The 21,267-nt window shown below is 43.0% G+C and overlaps 2 protein-coding genes across 2 annotated transcripts in view; both read left to right on the top strand.

Moving 5' to 3' along the window:
- The window catches only part of Dhc93AB (Dynein heavy chain at 93AB), a 2,991,564-nt gene that overhangs the window by 1,063,740 nt on the left and 1,906,557 nt on the right, over positions 1–21,267 (top strand). The window lies entirely within an intron of this gene.
- On the top strand, positions 7,272–9,197 carry LOC137238621 (glycogen phosphorylase-like). The gene is made up of 3 exons (XM_067763780.1): positions 7,272–7,671; positions 7,780–8,980; positions 9,085–9,197. The coding sequence occupies exons 1-2, from the start codon at positions 7,272–7,274 to the stop codon at positions 8,907–8,909; spliced, it is 1,530 nt and encodes a 509-aa protein (XP_067619881.1). The 3' UTR covers positions 8,910–8,980; positions 9,085–9,197.

Genomic DNA, 21,267 nt, shown 5'->3' on the forward strand with positions numbered 1-21,267 from the left:
TGCTCATCCCCTCCAGCTTTGTTATTAAGACCACCCATGCTGTTGAAACCACTAGGATCAAGATAGCAATGACGTGCAATGTGACCGGGCTTCCCGCATTTGACAACTCTTTCACTCCGCTTTTGCGATCCTTTCAGCGCCTCCAATACTGTGTTCACCCAGTCTGGCCTTTCCACCTCCACACGGCGTGCTTTGAACGCTGGAATACACAGAAGCGATGCTGTTTCCTGAATCAGAGCATGTGATACTGTTTCTGTGAATGTAGGTTTTGAGTTTGCGTATGGTGATCGCTTCGTTTCGATATCCCGTATTCCATTAATAAAGCTCTGGATTTTTACACTTTCGGTATATTCCACGGGTGCGTCCGCATTTGCAAGATGAGCCCAAACTTTCAATGTCTGAAGCAAACTCCTGCTCGTTAAATTTTTGGTAGCGTTTTTGCAATTCTATTTGGTAGATCTGTTTCCTATGCTCGCTTCCGTAACGTCTCTCTAGAGTGCTCATCAATGTTTCGTAGTTGTTCCGCTCGTACTCTGGGATGGTCTGTAAAATTTCCGCAGCTGGTCCTTTTAAAGCTACGAACAATGCAGCAACTTTATCTTCAGCATTCCAGTTGTTCACTGTTGCGGTCTTCTCAAACTGAAGCTTAAAGACCTGGAAAGGAACAGAACCGTCAAAGGATGGTGGTTTTACTTTTGAATTACTCGCAGAAACTGCTGGGAGACTTAGTTGCAACTGCTCCATAGGACCTTTTAAATCCTGAGCAATTTTTGTATCCTGTGCTTCCAGCTTTGATGATATAGGGACTTCCTGCTCTTCAAGTTGTGTAGAGATCTGAGATAATATCTGTGCTGAAATTCGTGCCGACATTTCGGATATACATGTCTCTTGCACTTCCAGTTGAGATGCCAAATATGTCTTCTGTTCTGCCAGTTGAGATATTATATTTGTCTTTTGTACTTCGAGCTGTGCTGACATATTTGTGGATATTTGTGATGACATTTCTGTTATGCATGTTCCCTCGGTTTCCAGTTTTGCCGATATCTGTGATAACAAAGAAAATATCGCATTATTCTCGCCGCTTGCGACTGGACCCGGACTTCCGTCCTTCTCTTCAATTTTTGTTGTTGTCTCGTCCCATCAGGATGAAAGACATCATCGTCCACGTTAATTCCTTCCGACTCCATAGCGTCTGTAGCCGTGCTTGAAGTTCGATCTTATTGCCGGTTGTATTCAATCAACAGGCTTCCAACTCCTTTTTAAGTTGCTGTATCCTTAATTCACTTAACTTTGCCATGTCCAAGTTGCATTCGAAGTCTTCGGAATTTATTCAACAATTCCTCTTCTGACACCAATTGTAACGAATTCTGTGCAAATCCTCTTATATGCAACCGTCTGCTAACGTTCGAATCACTAAACTCTTGAATAAATAACTCCACTATTCAATAATGCAAAATGGCCTTTATTAAAGTTCTTCACAATAACACTACTATTGCTCGTCTTAAATCAAACTGATTGTCGTGCCGCTACTGTTGCTTCCTTTTATACTGTCTGGTTTCATCGTTCCATAGTTCTAGGCTTTTCTATTATAGAATTTACTAGTTAATTATCTATATTGTAACGAATTTACTTGCAAATCCTCTTATTTGCTCTTTTTCTAAGTTCGTATCACTAAACTGTTGAATAAATAACTCCAATATTGAATAATGGAAAATGGCCTTTATTAAAGTACTTTACAATAAAACTCAAAGTTTGCAACGAATAGCTTGCTTAATAACCAAACTGATTGATAGCTCAAATGAAACTGAATTCCAGCGCCTCTACAATTGCTGCCTTTTATACTCTTTGATTTTAACGTTGCATCTTCTAGGCGCTTCCATTTCCAGAATCTTCTAGTCCATCAGCTCTCAAACTTCTCAGCTGTAACTACAATTGCACGATTTTATTGCATACTTTCAGGAGTATCTCAGATATATGCATGTGTTTGTGCATTGACTCTCCGCTGCTCGTATACGTACATGGTACATATGTGTAGACGCAATTATTGCTTCGTTTATGTAGATACATAATGATTGAATTATTGATGTGAATTCACGTCAGCATCGGCTTAGAGATAGCAGCACCCCTTTGTTTTGCTAATATTCGTAACACTGCCCTCCACCTAAATCTCTCGATCTAAACGCTGCTAGCCTCTCCAAATAAACCACTTTTATTTTGGTTCGTGGTTTGTTAATGGTTTGTATGCGGTACACTACATCGTTGATCCGTTTTACAACTTCGTATGGGCCTTCCCAGTTACACTGCAATTTCGGGGACAAACCTTTTTTTCGTTGTGGGTTGTATAGCAGCACCAAATCTCCTTCCTGAAACCCTTCCGAATTAATTGCTTTATCGTACCTCGCTTTCATCTTGTCACTCATAATCTTTGCTCGTTGCCTTACCAGATCGTGTATCTCTCTCAGCTCTTCTTCAAAGACACCAGTGGATTTCTTGACATTCCTCTCCGCATCGGCATCTATCCCATACTTCAAATCAGCTGGCAGTCGAAGGTCGTTGCCAAAAATTACCCGGGAGTTTGGCCCGTTGTGTCATGTATTGCCGAATGGTAAGCCATCAAGAATAGTGATATGTGTGTATCCCAGTCCTTATGGTACTTGTCTACTACTTTCCTTAAATGCTCCTCCAATATTTTATTGAAAAGTTCCACCATACCATCGGACTGAGGATGCAATGCAGTTGTCCGTGTTTTTCGAATGCCCAACTTCTTGGACATTTCTTGGAGCACAGCTGATTCAAAATTCCTGCCTTGGTCAGAATGTATCTCCATTGGTACTGTTCGGCCAGAGTGCGTCGTAAACCGGCAGTGGGTAGGCGCACAAGGGTCGATCTGGGGAAGGTTCACTCAGAAATACAATACAAGAGAACACAAAGAGGATTTCCTCGTTATAATAGAGTATTTAATTAAATTGAAAGGAAATATACAATGCAAAGGTGACAAGTGATATTTTACCTGTATAACAAAGTACGGCGTTGATCCTTGGACGATGCGTATCGTTAGGCGGTTGATCGAGAAAGGTGCCGGTTATGCCGTAGATGACAACCGCTAAGCCGCGAAAAAGTCCTCCGGTATTAAGGAGGGGAAAAGCCACACACACAACTACCCTTACGTATACGTGCATGGGTGCCGACAACCTGCACACACACACACACATGCATGTGGATGAAACGCATGCATATGCATGCGTGGGTGGCTGGAAATATTATTAAAACATTAGGGCGGGGCGCCGTCAATCAAGTGAACGTTAGGCATTGGGCCTAAACATGCCGCCCCCCTTGCGGTACGCAACCTCAAAGTCCTCCAAGGATCACCGACCGTAAAGAAGAGGAAAAAAAAAAAACTTATAACTAACTTAACCTAACTACGGCCAGTCCGCCGGCTTGGCAGCACGCACGATGAGTTGCGTAGTGTGCGAGCATGGTTGCGGATGCCTAGGTCATTCGCCACTTTCCCGTCATGGTTAAAGGCCTGAGCCATGTTTGCCTAGAGCTAGGGATTGCAAAAAAAAAGTAAAAAGATATAAATGTTCATATTTCTTGCCGTTTAAAGAAGACTCCATTTATTTAAGAAAAACGTACTATTTAAATGTGTGAACTTGAATAAAATTAAAAAAGTAAAAACTATATCACCCTTAATGCATACTAGATCGAAAGGGTCCCCGAAAGTACCCACCCGAAGATCGTACTTTGCGCGAGCAGCGCTCCGAAAGATGGTGGTAATGTGCCCGGCGTTATGATCTCGGCGTAAACGTCGCCGCCAAGAACGAGGCGAATTGGTGTGGAGGCATAAAAATGGGGATCCGCTAGACGAATATGCTCGTATGGAGCTGCGACGCTGGGGTCGACGTTATATGTGGAGCTGACACGCCTGAACTCATGGACGCAGACTGCGTGAGTCGTCACCGTCTTGCTCTGTCCATGCTTTCCTCTAAATCTAATGAAACAGCCGGTTTCGCCGGCGGCGTGGGTCGTCGGCAGTGCTAACTCTCGCGCCAGCCTACGGTCGATCGTTGTGCAGGGGGAACATGCATCAAGGAGTGCACGAATGAGGTGCAACCGCCCCCCGGCTTCCACCTTCACGACTGCAGTTGGCGCCAGAGTAGCCATTGGGCGAAGGGTTGGGCCGGCTGTAGTGTGGGCCGGAGTGATTCCGTTCCTAAAGGAACTGTGTTGTGGTAGCTGGCGCGGCCGAGTGGCCAGTCTACCGTCTCGGTTGTGTTCGTGCGAGTTTCGAATAGTGCGTTGCTGGCGCGGCCGAGGGGCCAGTCTACGCTCGCGCGTTTTCCGTGGTGCTCGCAGGTGTCGTTGCGTGGGTGGGCGGAAAGGCCGTGATTCCGCTCAACTTTCCTCTCGTCTTTCGTGCGCCGTGGGTCCGATTCCCTAGTGTTTGCTCGACCTGTATGGGAGCCCGCTCTACTCCTGGATGGTATCTGTGGACCCTCAGTAAGGGCCGACTCGGACGCATGGAGAGACAGCGCCTCATCCATAGTCCCGTCGTCCACCTGTTGCGTCATGGGCATCCTTTCATAGCCCTCCTCCTCCTCTTCTAAGACCAGCTGGTTCCAGCTCTTGGGTTGCTCTGGCTCCGTTGAAATATCTTCCATTGAAAGGTGCAGTGTGGTATTATGGTTGCTCCCACATCTTCGGCACCTGCCCTTACTCGTGCAGTCTCTAGCGCGATGCACCATCGAAAGACAATTTTGGCAGAAGTTAGCTCTGATAATTTCGCGCAGCCGTTGCAGCGAGGACTTTGCGCGATAGATAGGACACGACCTGATTGGATGTTTCGCGTCGCATAAATGGCACGGCTTTGGGTAACGAGCGGCCTGGCGCTCGGTCCTCTTTCTTAGCGAAGCGTAACGAGTCATTCTATTTAGAGAAGATGGAATAAAAATAAAGGGAACTTGTTGATTTATTATGACTATGTTACGCGTTCGGTGGCGAGTAAGCCCCAATTCTATTATCGGCGCTTTTGAAATTTCGCTCGTGAGTAGGGTGAAAACATCTCTAGATGCCTACGAGAATATATTCATATCTCGCGTACGTTATGTGCGTGGCCTCTTTCCGCGCACGTTATGTGCCTGGGTCTTTAGTGCCTTATTCTGTTTATTTTGGTGTCACCCGGTAGCGTTTTAGTTAGCCACGGGCACACTAGTGCTGCAAAAGATGAGCATTTACGATTTTCGGTTCGCACATTCTGGTGCCGAACCGGGTAGAAAGTGTATAGCGTGGGTTCTTTTGAGTCGCTGTTATTTGTGTTGTTGGTGTTAAAAACCAACAACTTCCCTTCCCGCCACAAAAAAAAATGTTTGGACAGCAAAATTGTATGCGATGTAAAGAAAAAATAAAAAAAATGTTCGTTTTGGATGAGGAGAATCATTTGTAGAATGTATCATTTTCCTCTTTTTGTATTACCTTTCGGTTATTTATTCAACCTTTGCCCAAGTACGCTTGTAGTCCTGTTTAATTGATGGCCTTTAGCAAATGGCACGGTTCCCGAAGGGTATTTGGCTCCGGTACCGATTTTTCGGAAACGGGTTCTTCGGTACCCGTTTGCATCATTTTATGCATCCCTAATATAATGTACATTTAAAACTCGGCATATATGTACATACGTTGGTATAAGTATATGGACAGTCAGTGCACGGACCTTACCGCATTGGTAGATTGACTAACTTTTTCTGACCCTTTTTCATTTTCTACTACTACTACCGAGGCCCAAAAACTACCAATATTGAGTATTTTCGTATTGAGAACAAATAATGTGATCATTTTGTAAAAGTATTTAATTGCTGAGCACACCAGCTAATATTAGGCGGTTACACTAACCACCCCAACGAAATTTGGACAAAGTTGTGCACAAATGGAAAACGGAAATAAATTTGTTTGTTAAATAAATGCAGTAACTGAGCCGCAAATAAATTTGGGCGCTATTGTCAACCTTTTTGGTATGTGAATAATTTTCCAATAACATGCCGAAATCGGTGGTTTGGTGGGAATATCTTTGGTTCATTGGAAAATTGTTGTGGTAGTTAGACATATTTGTATGTGATTTATTCTGTGATTTGTTTGTTTTACAATGAATTTTTGTTACAAATATAAACCGTAGTTATCGTTTTCATGAAACTTCTACTACCATTTTTCGTCTCCCAACATTTTGCCTTTAAAAAGGTCCTTGCACTGGTAAATATTTACTAGCAGCAAAGACAAACATATTGTGCACATTCATACACACCCGTGTATAGAATGTAAATTCCTCTGAATTGAAGCAAACGGTACTAATGGAAAGATTTTTTCCGTTTCTTCATTCTTTTTACTACGGCGCGTGGCCATCGTACACGGACGTTTGGCTTAATTCTGCAAAGCAAAGGGTAAGTATTTAATATTGGTAATTCATATATAATTCAATATATTTTCCAACTGAAATTAATAATTAATGAATTTTCTCTTATTTTTAGGTGGCTGATGGTGGTGGTCATCTGAGAGTTGGAGCTATGTACATGGATGGAGTATCGCATTTTTTTGTTTTTTATTGTGTGTACCGGCATCGCAAAGAGGTGCTCCAACAGCGGCGTCGGCCGCGCCGGTAGTTGTCACCTTTTTTTGCGATGCCCATTTAAGCATTTGTATTAATGGATTTTTTCTTTGCAGGTTTTTGGTCTCAGTAAATATCCGGCGTATGTTATGATCATAAACCACATACATCGTTTTTAGGCCATGAGCATACGAAGGTTACCATTTGCATCAAATGCACACCAAGTCTGACACAGCATCAGACGGAAAGGGTTATCTGCCTTGTAAATTTTTAATAGCAAACGCAATAAAACAAATAAAAACAATTTTTCCTCAGATTTGTATAACCAAAGTGCACGATATATATATATAACGCAGGTGTCCATTAAAGAATACTATTTACTACGTATTTTTGCATTATAAACGCATAAGTTTCTCATAATCGAAAAGTGGTGTTAATGTTATGAATTTGATTTTAGTAACCGAGACAAATCTTAAAATTCACAGGATCAGAAATTGCAAAGCCACCATTCTTGTTTTTCATGTTTATCTTGTGATCCACATGCGGTGTTCGATTTTTTTTTTTTTTTTTTTGTAGAATTATTCAAATGATGAAGAAGTTGCGCTTAGTTTAACTGGCTATGAAGCGGTGAAATAGAACAAATAGACAATAAGGTTTGGTGCGGCGTGAGCTTGCGTTAATGGCAGGTCATGGTTTCATTGGTGTAGGCGTTGGAGGGGGAACTGGTGGAAAAGTGGGCATTTTAAATGCGGCTAGTAGTGCAAATGCAGTGACGACCACCCATGCAGTAGTCGTGTGGGATTATAAGTGTGCTAATGGAAAGTGGTTGCCTTATACTCCAGATGTATTGCAACATTTGCACCGAGCTCATGCTAAGAAACTCACTCGTGTACTTTTGAGTGATGCCGATCCGCAGCTGGATCAATTTTACGTGGATATACGCATTATGACACAGGAATTAGAAGAAGGTACAGGATTTTCTGCAATAAATGTTCGTCGCATGTTTTATGCGCCTAGCTTACCACCGGGCAAGGGGACAAAATGGAGATTGGCATCCGTTCAATATGCAACTGCAATGCGTAAACGAGGAGATCTGGTCGAAGGACGAACAACGGTTGGACTTGTGCAGTACAATATTTTCCTTGCCTTATATTATAAACTTTTGTAATTTAACACAAATACATCAGCCGAATGGTCCTATAAAAAGCTTACGTCGTACACAGAAAGTAAATTTACTAATAAGAACCATGCAGTTATAAAACGTGTATTCTTTTGCCTATCTATCATTGAAATCGTTGCAATTAGCAAAATTTCAGAAACTTCACAAGGAAATATAATATGGTGGGCCGTTGGATACGCACCCAGCAGATGTACTACGAAACGGATCCTAAACGTGTCTACTATTTATCACTTGAGTACTATATGGGATACTGAAGAAGATGCTGGTTTGGGAAATGGTGGATTGGGACGTTTGGCGGCATGTTTATTGGATTCAATGGCTACACTTGGTACTGCGGCCTATGGTTATGGCTTACGTTACGAATATGGTATATTTGCGCAAAAGATCTTGAATGGTGAGCAACAGGAGGAGCCTGATGACTGGTTACGTTTTGGTAACCCATGGGAAAAGGCACGTCCTGAATTTATGAAACCAGTTAACTTCTATGGACGTGTTATTGATACGCCTGAGGGTAAGAAGTGGGTGGACACACAGGTTGTGTATGCTATGCCATACGATATTCCCATACCTGGTTATGGTAACAATCGCGTGAATACTTTGCGTTTATGGTCTGCTAAGAGTCCTGTTGACTTCAATTTGAAATTCTTCAACAATGGTGACTACATTCAAGCCGTATTGGATCGTAATCTCGCTGAGAACATTACACGTGTACTCTATCCTAATGACAACTTCTTCGAAGGCAAGGAATTGCGTCTCAAGCAAGAATATTTCATGGTTGCTGCCACTTTACATGACATTGTACGTCGTTACAAAAATTCCAAATTTGGCTCACGCGAAACTGTGCGTCATCATTTCGATCATTTCCCTGATAAAGTTGCCATCCAATTGAATGACACTCATCCTTCACTGGATATACCCGAGTTGGTGCGTATATTTATTGATGAGGAGAATTTGGATTGGGATACAGCTTGGGATATAACTAAACGTACCTGCGGCTACACAAATCACACCGTATTGCCCGAAGCTTTGGAACGATGGCCCGTTTCATTGTTGGAGTCAATTCTGCCACGTCATCTACAAATCATCTATCATATTAATTTCCTATTCATGGAAAACGTAGTTTTATATGGGCTGTAAACCAGGAATCAACCCTGTTTTCGGGCAATCCTGACGAATGGAAATTGGTTGTGGAGCTTTAATTTTGAAAGGTAAATAAAAAACGAGCGGTGCTCGAATTTGCATTTGTAGTTCAACTTCCATGAATATTGTATCTGAATGGTGTGCAAGATTTATAACAGGCGTAACTTTTTAGGCAAGACGCGCATACGACAAATGAAAACCAAACATTGAGAAGGAATGAAACGGGTCGGCCGCCCTCGGCTAGCGCGGGGACATGATCTCTCTGGTGAAAGGGACAGTACATGAAGAACGTTGGACCGAAGATGGACTTGATGATAACAAATGAAGGGTAAGTTGCACTAATGGGGTACCTAAAATTGTATGGATTTCGTACGGGCTAGGTTTTCTTCTCCATTTCATCTACTAAACCCCACAATTAGTAATGCTTCCATACCCTGTTCTATGATAATTTAATAAATATAACTGTGTAAGCTGTGCGTACAAGTGTATTCAAAAAAGTATTATTTAAAGAATCATGGTTTCTTGCTACATAGAAGTACAACTCTACATCATAAGGGCTCGAAAGTATTTGAATTGCAAATCGATATGATATAGGTCTAAAACGAATCTTGGATTAATTTAATTATCAATTTGCCACATTTTCATCATTTAGACCCCTACGATATCAGCCTTAGACCTTTTCGATGTTCGTTCATTTCAGAGATTCGGCTCTTTCGTTATTTTTTTTCTGATGGACGAACAAGTTCAGACCGAAACGACCCTACTCGACCTCCCACCCACTTTCTGTTCGTTTGGGGTGCGGGTTGGAGCCACTGCGCTCTATGCACTTAGGATGGGTATATCTGTACATAGTGGGGGTTTAATGATAGTAGTGCTAGTCAATGTCTTTGCCCTCCACAACGTATATATAAAGATCCCGATAAAAGTTGGAATGCTATTTAGTTGGTTTACTACCCTTGGTGTTAGAATGGGTATCGGGATTTCGTTTGGTATACACCCCACGGCATGGGTCAATGATGTCAGTAACTTTGTAGATTATGAAGAGGAAGATCTTCTTATTTCAAGCATTGAAAAATATTCAAAGGAGTTTACTGATGTCTAATTATGTTGCATATTTATTTCGTTTTATCGATTTGATAAAATCGGAAAGATGAATAGACCCTATTTACCATGGTTTCTTAATCCGATTCACCATTTAAGAGCAATTTTGAATTTCCATACCTATGAACACAAAAGGATTACCCTTCCTGTATACCTAGCCTGGCAAATTTCAAATGATTTCATAAGAGAGAATGGCTGCTTTAAACCATCTTTTTGGATTCTCCAACAACCAACTAAAATTGCGGCCATTCTCCAGTTAGTGTATGCCTGAATTTCAATCTTAATGAGTAGGCTTACATATATAGTATGTATTCGATATAACATTACGAGAATAAAGGTTATCATTTATAAAGAGTTCTGTGGCACACCGTGGGCCCGCATTAGGGTGCTGGTGTCCTCGCTCGGGGTGAGCGAGGTTATTTCGGGTTTGATTTTTTTGAAATTTAAAAATATAAATAGATTCTCTGGCAGATCGGTTCGCCCTTCTGTCCTCGTGTCCTCGTTCTGGGATAACGAGTGAGCTGGGGTTGCTTATTAAAAATTGGAAATAAAATAAGCCGCGGGCCTTTATGTTCTTTGGCAGATATCGGATCTGCGGTAGGTTATTGGTTGGCCTCGTTTCGGGTGAACGAGAGCTGGGTTTTTGGTGGATTATCGATAGGGAGGTGGAGTTCGGAAAGGAGGGAGAGAAAACGGATGGATTGTTATGAGGAGCTCTTGGCCTTCTCACAATCCATCTCCTCCGTTGGAAGAAGGATCAGTTTGACAAAAGGTCGTCTGACTTGACGCTTCTCTGTTATGAGGTCAACTACGCGAACTCGGTTATCTTCACCGGGGTGTACATTGACGACTCGACCTAACCTCCACTCGTTGGGAGATAAGTTGTCCTCTTTGGGGACAGCGAGATCTCCCACTTTTATATTTTCTTTGGGATGCTTCCACTTCACTCGTTTTTGAAGTTCGGATAGATATTCCACCTTCCATCCTTTGCAGAAAGTGTGATGGAGGGCTTTGAGTTTCTGCCATCGATTGATCATCGAGGCAGAGCTCTCACTGGAATCTGGTTCTGGTGGAGCCAGCATGTGGCGGCCGGTTAGGAAATGTCCTGGGGTTAGTGGTTCCAGATCCGTTGGGTCATTTGACCCTGGACTAAGAGGGCGCGAATTGAGGCACGCCTCAATCCGGCATAAAAGTGTTTGGAACTCCTCCATAGTATACTTATGGGGAGACGCGACCTTTTTGAAGTGGCTTTTGAAGCTCTTCACTCCCGTTTCCCACAGGCCGCCCATATGTGGTGCGGCGGCGGGAATAAAATGCCAAGTTAATCCTTGTTGGCTGTACTTGGAGACTATTTTGTCTCGGCTTTCTGCCAGGAAGGCTTTAACTTCGGATCGTAAAGATCTTGACGCTCCGACAAAGTTTGTACCATTGTCGGAGTAGATGTTTTTCGGACATCCTCTTCTCGCGATAAAACGCGAAAAGGCTGCGAGGAAGCATGGAGTACTAAGATCACTAGTGGCTTCTAAGTGGATGGCCTTAGTGGAGAAACAGACAAAAAGGCATACGTAGCCTTTTGACAGTCGACATCCCCTACCGCGGTAGCTTTTGATGTCGAAAAGCCCCGCGAAATCTACCCCGGTATTGGTGAACGCGCGGGTAAAGGTAGTCCGCTCGCAGGGAAGGTTACCCATAAGTTGGGACTGCGCCTGCTTCCTGTGAATAATGCAGGTTTTGCAATTGTGGATGATGGCTCTGATCATTGTCTTGACATTCGGAATCCAATACTGGGTTCGAATAAGGAGGAGCATGAGCTGGTTATCGCCATGAAGGGAATCATGATGAATCATCATGACTGCAAGGCGAGACAGCCTGCAATGTTAGGCAAGATGATGGGATGCCGCTCGTTGTATGACATGTCTTTTGAAGCCCCTAGACGTCCTCCTGTTCGGATAATACCATCTTTGTCGATGTATGGGTTGAGTGACAGGATTTCACTATTCCGATCAATAGGTTCCCTATTTTTTAATTTTAAATATTATGTACCGTAAAATTGTTTCTCGCAGACTCGTATTAATGCTTGAGTCGTTGCCTTAATCTCATCGGCTGAGATAATGCACGACTTTTCTTGGAACACGGCTTTAGTTTTAGGATGCGTTCTTTTATAGAATCTCATAACATAAGACAGGACTTTCAAAGCTCGTGGTAAATCTGAAAATCGGTCAAGAATGTCTATATGATCTACCCTTGTCGTGGCATATGTCTGTGCCCTCTTCTCCTCAACGGACGTTTTGTATTCGGTCTCTTGTGCTGGCCAGTGGGAATTGTCTTCTTGCAGCCAAGAAGGTCCCTGCCACCACAACGAATTGTTGACCAATTCTGATGCAGGTAGTCCTCTGCTTCCTAAATCCGCTGGATTAGATTCCGAGTCCACGTGAAGCCAGTCCTTGCTACCGACCATATCGAGGATCTTGGTGATTCGATGTGCGACGAAAGTGGACCAGGAACAGGGCGGCTTCCTTATCCATGCGAGCACTATGGTTGAATCCGTCCATAGACGCAGTTTTACGGGTTCGATTCTGATGTTCCTAAAAATGGATTCGGTTATTTCTGCAAGCAGAACTGCTCCACATAGTTCTATACGTGGAAGTGATATAGTCTTCACTGGGGCTACACGGGTTTTGGCTAGCAAGAGATTTGTGAAAATTTTATCGTCCCTTTTTACGCGCATGTAGATTGCTGCTGCATATGCCTTTTCCGATGCGTCGCAAAAACCATGTATTTCGATGTCGTCCTCGGGTGTAAAATTTACCCATCGCGGTATCATAATGTTGTCTATCTCGTGATACTGTTCAGTGAAATTTTTCCAACGTTCCAATGTACTAGTCGATACTGGTTCGTCCCAAGCTGTGCCCTCTAACCATATACTCTGCATGAGTATTTTTGCCACGATGACCATTGGTGCAAGCCATCCTAAGGGGTCGAAAAGTTTGGCGATTGCCGATAATATTGCTCGTTTCGTAATGTTTTCAGTGTTTTCTAACGCGCCTGATTTAAAATAGAAGTTATCGGAATGGGCATTCCATCGAATGCCTAATGCCTTGACGGAGCTGGTATCTTCGAATGCCAGGAAATTTTCACTGAGCAGACCTGCTGTAGGTATATCCTTAAGAATTTGCCCTGAATTTGACGTCCATTTGCGTAGTGGGAAGCCCGCCGAGTGTAGGACTTGACGAATTTCATCTCTCGCTTTAATGGTTGATGTGATTGTGTGTCCACCCGCTAGCACGTCGTCTACATACATGCATTCCCTCAGTATGTTAGCCGCTGTAGGGTGCGAATTTGCTACATCTTCGGCCAGTTGTAGGAGTGTTCTTGTCGCAAGATATGGAGCGCAGTTCACTCCGAAGGTAACAGTCTTTAGCTCGTAAAGTCTGATAGGGTCGTTCGGGGAGGTGCGGTAGACAATCCGTTGAAATTTGGTGTAATTTTCGTTCACCCAAATTTGCCTATACATCTTTTCGATGTCGCTATTAAAGACGAAGCGATACAGTCGCCAACATAGAATTAAAATAGGCAAGTCTGCTTGGAGTACTGGACCTGGGTGGAGTATGTCGTTTAGACTAATGCCATTTGCCGTCGGACTTGACGCGTTGAAGACGACGCGCACCTTGGTAGTGGTACTTTCCGCCTTTACAACGGCGTGGTGGGGCAGGAAATAATTATCCCAATCGTCGGATGGAATATTGTTTTGGATTTTTCTCATATGTCCAAGCGTATCGTATTCGGATAACACCCGAACATACTCTTTCCCTAACTCTTGGTTTTTCAGTAATCGCCCCTCATTTCTGAAGAATTGTGAGCATGCGCGCTTTAGGGACGGTCCTAATGCAATCTTCTCAGGGTAATCCTGCCTGAATGGTAGCGAAACTGTATATCTTCCACTTTCATCACGTTTCGTTGTTTCTCTAAACAATTGTTCGCAGTACCTTTCATCTTCAGTTAATATTTTATTTTTGGGTACATTTTCTACCTCCCAGAAAGCTTTTAATTGGTTGTCCAACGCAACCTCGTTGTAGAATGACATGATGCTCTTCATTGGACTCGGTGCTTCGATGCGACTGGTTAGTGTCCAACCGAACACTGGCTCTTGAGTCAAAAGTGTATTTAGTACATTCTTTTTCAGACCGCTCAGTATAATTTGGGGATACATGTCTCCTCCAAGTATGAGGTCTACGTCTTCGTTGATGTAGAACCTCTTGTCTGCCAAAACCAAGTCTGGGAATGCGTGCATAGTCATGGCGTTGATATGGCAGGATGGAAGATTCCCAGTGAGTTTGGCTAGGACTAGAACGGGTGTAGTCAGGCTGAAGCAGGCATACACTGGTGAACGTAATTCAATTTTGGATGCTTCTTTCACCTGAGCTGACACCGAATTTGTGATGCCTGAAACTTGTGCATGCATTTTTCTCACTGGCAAATTGATTCTGCGTTTCAGTCTTTCAGTTATAAAGGAACATTCAGACCCTGAATCAATTAATGCCCGTCCGGAGAAGTCGGTACCATTATGGCGAATGTGTACGCGAGCAGTTCCTAATAGCACGCCTGTGCTGGAATTGGCATGACAGGATTTTACATTCTGGTTCGCTGATTGTCGCGCCTGTGCCGAAGTTGTTGGGGTATTATCCGCATCTTTGAAAGGATTGCGCATGCAGGAGCGTGTGGTGGCGAGAGTGGCATTTGGAACAGTTGTAGGAACTGGTGCACTTCGTCACGGTGTGTCCTGGGGATAAACAATTCAGGCAGCCACTTGTGGATTTTATAAATTTAATCCTTTCTACCGGGGTTAGATCGCAAAAACGTCAACAGTTGCGTAATCTGTGCTCCGTAGATTTGCACATTTTACACATTGATTTTGTTGTTTGCTTGGATACTTTTGTTTGAAAAGCACCAAGTCTTTTCGTAGGGGTTTCTGTCGATTGTCGTGACGCGTTTTGTTTTTGCACTTTCGAAGTGGCATGCCCTGTAAAACCAGACACTGTTTCAACTGTCTGAAACCGATAAGACAGGAATTTATCCATATCTTCCCACTTGGATATGTCCATTTTATGGTCTATACTTTGCTCCCAAAGAGCCAACGTGCTCTCTGGTAACTTGGTTGAGCAGAGATAAGTCAGGATTGCATCCCAATTGGAAGTGTCGATTTTGTGGCATTTGAGGGACGAAATACAATTATTTATATCATTTTGCAGCTTTTTTATTGAACTGCCACACTCACTTTCTACCTTTTTTAAGTTGAATAAAATTTGTAGTTGTGTTTTAACTAAGATACGTTTGTTCTCGTATCTTTCACACAAGTTTTTCCAGGCCATCTCGATTTGTGAGAGGGCATTTTTTAACAATGTCTTTTGCTTCGCCCTGCGTTTTGTTATTAAGATGGAACAACTTTTCCACCCCTTTCAAGCTAGAATTATTGATATATATTGCCGTGAACAGGTCGCGAAAAGTTGGCCAAGACAGATAATCCCCTTTAAAAACTTCCGTGTCGCAAGCAGGGAGGCGAATTTTATGCGCATGAGGTTCTTGCTCAAGGTTGACGTTCTTATCCTCTTTCTTGTATTTTTCTGCCTCAGCAGATATAGTCGCTAAGCATCGCATGTAGATTGCGTATGCTGCTTTTTGCTTCTTTCTTACCGCCATAACGTCATCCACTGACACCTCATCAGACCCTAGTAGCGAACCAAACGCAGACTTTACCTTCTTCCACAAGGACCGCAACTCTTCCTGCTGTATCGCAAGGGTGTGTTTGCTATGGTCGCTTTCCGGAATAAGGCTGTAATCTGTATCAAACTCTGCGATTAATTCTACTAACCGGATGCAGGTTTCCATGGTCTTGGTCACGTTTATCAACGAGAAAATTGCCGATTAGAGAAATAGAACGCTTTAGAGTAAAAAATACCTGCCCAGCCTTAAATAAACACTATTGAAATTCGAAGCTTTATTATTTATTTTTATATTGCAGACTTTTTGTCTCGGTAGCGACAACAACAGAAATTTATTTTTCAACTTTTTTGTCACAACAGCGACAACAAAAATGGGTTTATTTTTGGACTTTTCTTTCTCAGTAGCAACAACAAAGGGGGTTTATTTTTCAAGTTTTTGTCACAACAGCGACAACAAAAAGGATTTATTTTTGGACTTTTGCCTCGGCAGTAATAACAGAAAAAGGGGACCACTCGCCACCTACACAGTATAATGGTTGAATTGTAAAAAGAAAAGTGCGTGCGATATTGTTTTTCGGAATTGAAAATAAGCGGAAAAAAGTGTAAAAAGGGTTTTAAGTGACGTGAGCACCTGCTTAATTAAATTGTACTTGATTTTGTGTCTGTGATTTACAAATCAACAACAACAAAAAATGGTTAAATATCGTGAGGTTGTTTGAAAGTGAGGTTATGTTATCCTCTTCCTTGTGTTGTGTCTGGAAAACCTTACCACTGGTGGGGGGATAGACCAGATAATCACAAGGACCGAAATAAATGAAAAACAAGTGATTTAAATTTTGAACCAAGGAATTAAACAATTGGCGCTCACAAAATAAACTTCACTGTGTACACTTTTTTTTGAACTCACTTCTCCGCGCACAATAGGTGTTTTTCTTTATTTTTAAATAATCAGCACTCGAAAAAAAGTGGCAAGAGATATAAACTTACTTTGTTTTTTGTGGAGAAATTGATGTGATGGCCGTGGCTCCGGTGGCTGCTAATGTCGTGTATAGTATCAAACTTCCAACTTTTTGGTGGTTCTGCTGTGGCAAATAAAACTTTTGATGATTTTTTATGACAATTCTTGCAAAATTTAGTAGTAGGCAAATGTGCTGTGTTGTGGACTGTATATATATAAAAAGGCGCTTTTAGTTCCTGGATCGAAGGACCAATGTTCGGCCTGAGTGCGTCGTAAACCGGCAGTGAGTAGGCGCACAAGGGTCGATCTCGGGAAGGTTCACTCAGAAATACAATAAAAGAGAACACAAAGAGGATTTCCTCGTTATAATAGAGTATTTAATTAAATTGAAAGGAAATATACAATGAAAAGGTGACAAGTGATATTTTACCTGTATAACAAAGTACGGCGTTGATCCTTGGACGATGCGTATCGTTAGGCGGTTGATCGAGAAAGAGGCCGGTTGTGCCGTAGATGACAACCGCTAAGCCGCGAAAAAGTCCTCCGGTATTAAGGAGGGGAAAAGCCACACACACAACCACCCTTACGTATACGTGCATGGGTGCTGACAACCTGCACACACACACACATGCATGTGGATGAAACGCATGCATATGCATGCATGCACACAAATGCGGCGTGAGTGTGGGTGGCTGGAAATATTATTAAAATATTAGGGCGGGGCGCCGTCAATCAAGTGAACGTTAGGCATTGGGCCTAAACAGGTACACCATACCTTGCAACCCATTCGTTTTTAACCACTTCTGCTACTGTTTCTGCTTCTTGGTTTGGGATTGGGTATACCTCTGGTCATTTACTGAAATAATCCATAACCACCAGTATGTATTTGTGTCCGCGGTTGCTAGTAGGAAATGGACCTGCGACATCCATGGCGATCCTTTCAAATGGTGCACCTGAAATATACTGCTTCATCTGGCCATGACTTCGGGTTTTGGACCCTTTCGCTCTGTTGCATACCTCGCAGTTGGCAATCCACTCGGTGACCGACTGACGGCAACCAACCCAATAGAATCTCTGCTTAATTTTCTGGAGTGTCTTCGTGTTTCCAAGATGACCTCCACTTGGACCATTGTGCAGCTCGCTGAGCACGTCAGGAATCCTCTTTATGGGAACAACTATCAGTTTCTTCTTGCATTGACCATCCTCACTCTCCCACACTCGATGCAAGCAACCGGATATCAATTCTAAACTGTTCCACTGTGCCCAATATGACTTCGCAATGGGATTCTCTGCTGACGTCTCCTCTCTGCTTGGTCTTTCGATTCGTTCGAGCCCTTGCATAACATGTGACAGATCTGTATCTTCTAGCTGACACTTTCTTAGTTGTTCCTTGTCCCATTCATCCGTACACGTTATAGTCATTAGCCGTACATCTATAATGTCTTCTTTAGCCTCGGCCTTTGAACAGTGCTTGCATTTCAAACTACATGGTCTTCGTGACATTGCATCGGCATTTCCATGGGTACTACCTTTTCGATGCTCAATGGAAAAGTCATAGCTTTGTAGTCGCTCGATCCACCGTGCCAATTGTCCTTCCGGATTACGGAACTGCAGAAGCCATTTCATCGCTGCGTGATCTGTCCTGACACGGAATCGCTGGCCGTAGAGGTATTTGTGAAAATTTTTAATGCACTCTCCAATGCCAACAGCTCTCTCCGCGTAACACAGTAGTTCCTCTCTGGTTTTCCAATCGAACGGCTGTAATATGCAACTACCTTCTCCCGTCCATCGACCAGTTGTGATAAAACGCCTCCTATAGCATATCCACTCGCATCTGTATCTAGAATAAATGTTGCTCCTGGAATCGGATATGCTAACATTGGGGCAGTGCACAAACGCTCCTTCAATGTTTGGAAAGCCACTTCTTGCTCCTTCTTCCATTCAAAAGCTTTGTTTTTTCTTGTAAGCTCATGGAGGCTATGGGCTATACTGGAAAAATTTGGTACAAATCGGCGGTAATATGTGCACAGCCCTAGGAAACTTCTCAACTCATGTAGGTTCTGTGGTCTTTGCCAATCCTTTACAGCCTCTATTTTTTCGTTCGCAGTGCAGATGCCCTCTGTCGTTACCTTGTGACCCAAATAATTGACTTCCTTTTTAAAAAGCGCACACTTTTTGGGACTTAACTTCAGACCAGCGCCAGCTATTCTTTGGAAAACTTCCTCCAAATTCTTAAGATGTTCATCAAAGTTCTTGCCCAATACGATAATATCGTCCAGGTACACCAAGCATGTTTTCCAATGTAGTCCTTTCAGTACCTGGTCCATGAGTCTCTCAAAAGTAGCTGGTGCATTACAAAGTCCAAAAGGCATCACTGTAAATTGCCACAGACCATCACCGACACTGAAGGCTGTTTTCTCTTTATCTTCCTCCTTCACCTCAACTTGCCAATAGCCGCTTTTCAAGTCCAGTGTGGAAAACCATTTCGTACCAGATAGCGAGTCCAGAGTGTCGTCAATTCTTGGCAATGGGCAGCTATCCTTTTTCGTAACGTCATTCAACTTCCGGTAGTCCACGCAAAACCTCATTTTTCCATCCTTCTTCTTTACAAGTACTACCGGTGAGCTCCATGGACTAGCTGATGGTTCAATGACGCCGCTGTCACTCATTTCTTGTATGATTTGACTCACAACTTCCCGCTTCGCCAGTGGAACACTACGTGGAGCTTGACGGATCGGCCTCGCATCTGCCGTGTCAATTTGATGTTTCACAACATTTGTGCGGCCTGGTTTGGAACCATCCTGGTCAAATATCTTCGCGTACTTTAGGAGCAGTTGTTTTGCCTTACTCTGATAGTCTTCCTCTAGCCCCTGCGTCCATACCGTGATGTCATTTGAAAGATCAGTATTACTAGATGAAACGTGTTCTGGAGCTGTTCACAGTTAATAACTACTTTGGCCTCTTGGCATCTTCCCAAAATAGCTCCTTTGGTCAAATTGAATGGTGACTTGAACTCGTTGAGTACTCTTACCGGAATACGTCCATCTTCGTTTGTCAAAGCCAGGGTTTTTCCTACAAGTATGTTCGGTGTTGATTTGTTTGCTGCCTCGACAACCCACAATTTGTTTGTCCCACAATCTCCCTTAACCCTTGCCCAGATGAATGCTTCGGATTTTGGTGGTATTTGGTGACTCTCTTCCACCAGCACTCGTTTACTGCTGTAGCCTCTCTCGTAGCCGAAATTAAGTGACATATCCATGTTCTTATATCGCATCGTCTTGCTTTGCATATCGATCTTAATGCCTTGGTCGATTAAGTAGTCCGCTCCAAATATGATTTCATCAACAATCCATGACATACCATGACGTTCCCAATTGCTACTTCACATGCTACTTCTCCAATTACCTGGCTGTCCTCTCCCGTGGCTGTACGTAATCTTGCTTCAAGCAATAGTCTTATCTTCTTGTTGACTAAATCTGATCGAATGATGGAATGGGATGCACCCGTATCTATAGTCAGTAAACGTTCATTTCCATCCTCATGTAAGATTGCTTGACCTTCTTCCAATTTGCGAGATAGAGATTATGGGGCATTCAATTGAGGGAGCCAGCTGTCGCCCCTTGCGGCTGACTCGCTTTAGTTTAACGATTGAGTGGCTTTGGAGGTTTGCTCATCTCCTTCAGCTCTGCGTTTACGGCCACCCACATAGCTGGAACTGTTAGGTTTTGTATTGCAATAACGTGCAATGTGCCCTGGCTCTCCACATTTAAAGCATTTGACGGCACCATCGTTTTTCTCCTGCGTTCTTTTTAATGCTTCAAAAATTGTATCTACCCAGTCTGGCCTTTCCACTTCCACGCGATGAGCTTTGTATGAGGGCTTACTCAAAAGTGACGCTATTTCTTTAGTCAGTGCATGGGATATCGTTTCTGCGAATGTGGGTTTTGGGTTTGCTTATGTCGCTCGCTTCGTTTCTACGTCCCGTATACCATTTATAAAACTCTGGATTTTTACCCTCTCGGTGTACTCCACGGGTACGCCCGCATTTGCCAAATGAGCCAACCTTTCAACATCCGAAGGAAACACTTGCAAAGTCTCATTAGCTTTTTGGTAAAGGTTTTGCAATTCTATTTGACATATCTGTTTCCTGTAACTGTTCCGTTCGTACTCTGGAATAGTCTGTAAGATTTCGGCAGCTGGTCCTTTCAATGCTATGAATAGTGCAGCAACTTTATATTCAGCATTGGTATTTTTGCCTTTGGATTACTCGTTGAAACTGCTAGGCGATACGTCCTCTCAAAGCATCCACCTCGGCCTCGATTTTTTCCTCAAAATGTAAAATTTTTGTATCTTGCGCCTCCAACTTCGAAGAAATACGTCCTTCTTGCTCTTCCAGTTGAGCAGAGATCTAACATGATATCTGTGCTGAAATTTGCGCCGAAATTTCGGATATTCGTGCCTCTTGTGCTTCAATCTTCGCTGTTAAAGGTTCTCCTGCGGTTCCAGCTGACATGAAATTTGTCTTTCCTGGGCTTCAATCTTGGCTGTTATACGGTTCTCCTGGGATTCTAGTGTT

This window comes from Eurosta solidaginis, chromosome 1, assembly GCF_040869045.1.
Source record: "Eurosta solidaginis isolate ZX-2024a chromosome 1, ASM4086904v1, whole genome shotgun sequence".
NCBI classification, from domain to species: Eukaryota; Metazoa; Arthropoda; class Insecta; order Diptera; family Tephritidae; genus Eurosta; species Eurosta solidaginis.